Genomic DNA, 6126 nt, shown 5'->3' on the forward strand with positions numbered 1-6126 from the left:
ATATGTACATATTGCATCATTATGCCTCATTTGTAGCTATATTTGAGCTCATTTAGTTTCATTTAAGTCCTCTTAATTCAATTTATATCTCATGACACACTATGTGTATGTAATATGGCTTTTAATTTGTTGCGGCTCCAGACAGATTTGTTTTTGTATTTTTGGTCCAATATGGCTCTTTCCACATTTTGGGTTGCCGACCCCTGCATTAGACTAATCAAACAACGATACCGGACAGGCTTGCGTGATGTACTGTTTGTGATAGTTGAGGCTTTCATTTCAGTAACGGCGGACGCAAATAAAAAGCAAACTTTTGTCAACTTCTGTCATAATACTCCGTGTTTGTCATACTTGTGGCGACCCCTTGGACCGCCTCATATACATGCATACTTGTTGCTCTCACCAACATATAATGTCAATTTAGCTTGTCGTTACAGTAGATGGTTTCATAACTCTGCTTTTTAACACACTTCATATGCACCTGGACTGCCAGAGAATAAGAAGACGTAGCAGGAGGGATCAGTGTTGCCAATTTAGCGAGTATATTTAGCAAGATTCTCTTTCTCATAACAGTGACTTGTTCTGGTCTTGTTGGACATCTTTGGAAACTCTAACATGAAAGCAGTAGTAGTCAAACAAGCTGTTTCGTCTTGAACACACAAAAAAGCGACATCATTTGTAAATCCAAACATGTTTGCTTTGTTTTTTTTTCTCACTTTTAGTGTCTCTACATCAGCGGTGTCAAATTTGTTTTCATTGAGGGCCACAATGTAGTTATGGCTGCCGCTTGTAACAGTCAATAATACATGATTATGTACAAGGATTCGGCTCATATTATATCATAACGCAATTTCCTATGCATTTGATTATTTTTTCATGTACCGTATTTTTCTGACTATAAGTCGCAGTTTTTTTCATAGTTTGGCCGAGGGTGCGACTTATACTCAGGAGCAGGCACGTGCCCGCATAGGGCCCTATGGGTGCTTGAGCCCCTGCCCTTTTTTGCCTCGTCTTAAAAACTGCCCTCTGCCTGTGTGAGTGTGTGTTTTTTTTCTTTTTCTTTAAACAACATTAATAAATTCCTGTCAGGGATGTAAAAAAAAACCAAAAAAAACTCCACGTTTTCTTGTAATACGGGGTTGTTTGAGCCTGCCGCTTCGGCCAGAGAGAGAGAGAGAGAGAGAGGGCGAGTGAGTGAGTAAGTGAGAGGAGAGAGAGCCAACTGCGCTCCTGAGCCGGAGACGTGACAGTGGAGCAACTTGAACCTGTGAGTTATGTTATGGTCTAGTCGCCGTCCACTTATTCAGCATCTAATATGGGTAATATTGCAGAAAAACGCTGTATTATTCTATTATTCAATGTGTCAGCTTCTGTTTTTGCCGGACGTCGGAGCACGGCGCGTCAATTGAGCACGCCACATCAAGTCCGCACAGAGCAGAGCGGATCGTGCGGGACAGGAAGTAGTGAACAAAATACAAAATAAAACACCGGGTTAATTTTCAAAATAAAATGCACTGTGTTTACGGCGGATCACATTTCTCTCACAGTAGAGGTTTAGATATAAAGTTTATTGTGACTTTGCTATTACTGTGTGGGTGAACAAAATAATAATAATAATAATAATAATGATAATAATGATAATAATAACAATAATAACAATAATAATAATGATAATAATTATTATTATTATTATTATTAATAATAATAATAATAATTTCAGCATTCTGGGGATATAAGATGTAGGTTATCTGTTAGGAATATTACCATCTGTATTTAAACTTGATTCATGTTGATTATGCCTGCAGCACAATGCCAAAAAAAGAAAGGAAACAGAAAAGGAAGGAGAAGGAGCGCCAGGAAGCAGCTAAGGGTAGCAGACCTCTTAATGCATGGCTAAAATTGATGATTTCACTGCATTTCATGGAAGCCCTGAATTTACATTGAGGAGCATATTTGGGATGGTGGCCTCCATCCTACAACCCTCTACTGGCCCCTGGTCCATATTTTTGGCCCTGTATTGCGTTTCAGTTGTTTAGTCTGAGCATTAATTGAAAAAGACCATAAGTTACAACTTGATGGTGTTTTCATCAAGTTAAGGGAAGAAGGACAGATTTTCACAGTGAAGTTTTTTCCATTTGGGTATTTATTTTTTTTCAGAGTTCATGTTGCACTGTTCAATGTTCAATATTAGAGTGCTTATCTTTAACAATAAATAGCCTAATAATAAACCAGTGTTTTGTTGCTTTTCATGTCTTCCAAGCCTATGATAATGTGAATTAACTCATTATGACATTAATTTGTTGACACAAAAGAAATGGCAATCACTTTTACCTACAAAGGACACACAGCTAAGTAGTTAGCTACCTATTAGCAAATTAAATTTTACATTAATTTCCATATTGTGTAAAGGACCAAAAAAAAATGTTCTGCCCTTTTTTGACTTTGAGCCCCTGCCCCTCTATAATCATGTGCACGTCCCTGCTCAGGAGCGAATTGTGTGAAATTATTAACACATTACCGTAAAATATCAAATAATATTTTTTAGCTCATTCACGTAAGAGACTTGACGTATAAGATTTCATGGGATTTAGCGATTAGGAGTGACAGATTGTTTGGTAAACGTATAGCATGTTCTATATGTTATAGTTATTTGAATGACTCTTACCATAATATGTTACGTTAACATACCAGGCACGTTCTCAGTTGGTTATTTATGCGTCATATAACGTACACTTATTCAGCCTGTTGTTCACTATTCTTTATTAATTTTAAATTGCCTTTCAAATGTCTATTTTTGGTGTTGGGTTTTATCAAATAAATTTCCCCAAAAAATGCGACTTATACTCCAGTGCGACTTATATATGTTTTTTTCCTTCTTTTTCAGCCGGTGCGACTCATACTCCAGAGCGACTTATACTCAGAAAAATACGGTACTCTGTAAAAAAAAACTTGTGGATTTCGTGGTTAAAAGTAGTAGCTCAGTCACCAGAATTTTACCAGAACATGTATGTTAGTTTTTACAGTGAAAAAGGCACAGCTTTTTTTTCTACTGTAAGATTTCTGGTGACTGAACTTCCAATTTTTGGATCGTAAAATCTATGCTTGTTGTTTTTACAGTGCATTACTGTAAATGAAAAATCTATTGTCATGTTTATAATGTACAATTTGATAAATAACTTGCTTTGAGATCATACCTCAAGCTATATATATATATATATATGTGTGTTTATATATATTGTTTTTTAAAAAACAATATATGTATGTACAATATGTGTATGTATATGTATAAGATTGTTGCTTTATTAGATAATATGAAATTTTAAAAGATATTCAATTGCATGCAGTAGATGATAAAGTACTTTTATTAAAAAATATTAATTCTAGGCTTTCACAGGCCATATAAAATGATACGGCGAGCCGGATATGGCCCTTTGGGCTTTGTGTTTGACACTTTTACTCTATAGTGTCACAAGAATGACACACATATGTGTCAGGGCCATTGTGCAAATTAGACAATGATGTAATTTAATCCATACCTCCTCAACCCACCACCACGAATCGATTGTAGTCCTGTGGTAAACACAGCTACTTCATTACAATCTACAAAACAAGTGGAAAGAACAAAATATGTTAAGATATGGCAACACATACATTTAATTACAGTTCTTTTTAAACAAGGGTCCCACGTGTAAACGTTTTACAAACATATTTAATGGCTTTAAATCGCATAAATCCATTATTTTAATGTTCAAGGGTCTATAGATACCCAGGTCAGGTCTTAAAGTGCAAAAGTCAACCACAGGTTTAACAGGCACATAGAAAAGAGAAAGAGATGTTCCTACTAAAGAAGACATTGGGTGACTTATTTTGTTGCAGCAAAAACACTATTTGACAGTAAGCACCTGTGTCCTAAAATTAGTCAAAATGATGAATGATGTGTTTAGAACCAAGCACGGCACATTACTTTGGAGCTGGATGGGCATTACACATGAACAGTAGACATAAAAAAAGAAAGAAAAAGAAAAAGTTATCATTTACCTCACATCCTCTTATTTTTTCCAACTCATCACATTAATGAAGCTGTCTTTTCCCACACAAAACCATACCCCCTGAATGCAACAGGAGAGTAAACATTTCACTGACGTGCGTTCTCCGTGTCAAACTTTAACGTTCAGAGATCTTAACCATATGACTTTGCTAAGTACTTGTATTACTGCAGTATTAAGGCAAGAACAATGACTTAATAAAAAGTGGATGGAGTTCAAAAACCTCAAGTCTTTGTAAAATAATTTCCAAAAAGCTGTATCTCCACCTAGTGGCTAATTTATTTCATTACAACATTCATATGTTGGCCGTCTGTGCTTCTGAATGTTTGTTGGGCAATGATCCTCAGCAGGATGCATGTTTGCCTCCTGTTATCGTTTCCATTTTTCTCAGCTTTTAGGTTCCTTTCTTTGATTCCCATTCCTGCAAAATGAGTAAACACTTACCATGAGATAAGCATGTATGACAATGACAAAGAGCAAAATGCGTAACACTCATTTGGTCCACCCTGCTTCATTCAATGAACACAATACAAATCTAAACAATGTTAACTTTTAACGTTCATGTAAAAACACGTTAACAACTCAAAGCAAAATAATAAACGGTGTTGTGTTAAAGGCCTACTGAAATGAAATGTTCTTATTTAAACGGGGATAGCAGGTCCATTCTATGTGTCATACTTGATCATTTCGCGATATTGCCATATTTTTGCTGAAAGGATTTAGTAGAGAACATCGACGATAAAGTTTGCAACTTTTGGTCGCTGATAAAAAAGCCTTGCCTGTACCGGAAGTAGCGTGACGTCACAGGTTGTGGAGCTCCTCACATCTGCACATTGTTAACAACCAGCAGCGAGAGCGATTCGGACCCAGAAAGCGACGATTACCCCATTAATTTGAGCGAGGATGAAAGATTTGTGGATGAGGAAAGTGAGAGTGAAGGATTAGAGGGCAGTGGAAGCGATTCAGATAGGGAAGATGCTGTGAGAGGCGGGTGGGACCTGATATTCAGCTGGGAATGACTAAAACAGTAAATAAACACAAGACATATATATACTCTATTAGCCACAACACAACCAGGCTTATATTTAATATGCCACAAATTAATCTGCATAACAAACACCTCCCTCCTCCCGTCCATACAACCCACCAATACAACTCAAACACCCGCACAACACACTCAATCCCACAGCCCAAAGTACCGTTCACCTCCGTAAAGTTCATACTGCACATATATTTCCCGAAAGTTACGTACGTGACATGCACATAGCGGCACGCACGTACGGGCAAGCGATCAAATGTTTGGAAGCCAAAGCTGCGTACTCACGGTAGCGCGTCTGCTATCCAACTCAAAGTCCTCCTGGTAAGAGTCCAGCCGGCCGCTAATACACCGCTTCCCACCTACAGCTTTCTTCTTTGCTGTCTTCATTGTTCATTAAACAAATTGCAAAAGATTCACCAACACAAATGTCAAGAATACTGTGGAATTTTGCGATGAAAACAGACGACTTAATAGCTGGCCACAATGGTGTTCCAATATGTCCGCACGATCCGTGACGTCACGCGCAAACGTCATCATACCGAGACGTTTTCAGCAGAATATTTCGCGGGAAATTTAAATTGCACTTTACTAATCTAACCCGGCCGTATTGGCATGTGTTGCAATGTTAAGATTTCATCATTGATATATAAACTATCAGACTGCGTGGTCGGTAGTAGTGGGTTTCAGTAGGCCTTTAAGACTGGCAGTTTACAATAGCACTCGAAAGTGATGACGGCAATCGTTACCTTTGCCTTCTGCATGACAGTTCCTGTAGATGAAGCGTACACAGACGGAGGTCTCCTGCGCATCTCTGAGGCACAGTTTACGGGTACGGCCTCACTGTAGATGTTAAGCGTCTTCTTTCTGGACCCCTAAAAAAATGTGCAAATGAAATTAATATGCAAGAATGCAACTCTGATAAAGTCACGCGTAGTCATGTAAAATACCTTAACAGGTGGGACAACATCTCCTGCTGCACCCAGTGCTCCACCTGCCAGGCTCTTCTTCAGGTTTTCTTTGACTTGTGACAGCCGGAGCTCC

The 6126-nt window shown here is 38.0% G+C and overlaps 1 protein-coding gene across 6 annotated transcripts in view; it reads right to left on the reverse strand.

Moving 5' to 3' along the window:
* Positions 1 to 2388: 2388 nt before the first annotated feature.
* LOC133648984 (actin filament-associated protein 1-like 1) overlaps positions 2389 to 6126 on the reverse strand; it is a 77112-nt gene continuing 73374 nt past the window's right edge. For 4 of the 6 annotated variants that reach the window (XM_062045619.1, XM_062045622.1, XM_062045617.1 and 1 more), the window contains 3 exons: positions 6033 to 6126; positions 5832 to 5957; positions 2389 to 4467 (listed from right to left, as the gene is read on the reverse strand). The exon at positions 6033 to 6126 is cut by the window's right edge and continues 82 nt beyond it. In XM_062045619.1, coding sequence (XP_061901603.1) covers positions 4441 to 4467; positions 5832 to 5957; positions 6033 to 6126 — 247 coding nt within the window. In that variant the 3' untranslated portion in view covers positions 2389 to 4440. The remainder of the gene's footprint in view (positions 4468 to 5831; positions 5958 to 6032) is intronic. The other 2 variants (XM_062045616.1, XM_062045621.1) reach the window with 1 other exon arrangement.

The sequence above is a fragment of the Entelurus aequoreus genome, linkage group LG04 (genome assembly GCF_033978785.1).
Source record: "Entelurus aequoreus isolate RoL-2023_Sb linkage group LG04, RoL_Eaeq_v1.1, whole genome shotgun sequence".
Taxonomy (NCBI): domain Eukaryota; kingdom Metazoa; phylum Chordata; class Actinopteri; order Syngnathiformes; family Syngnathidae; genus Entelurus; species Entelurus aequoreus.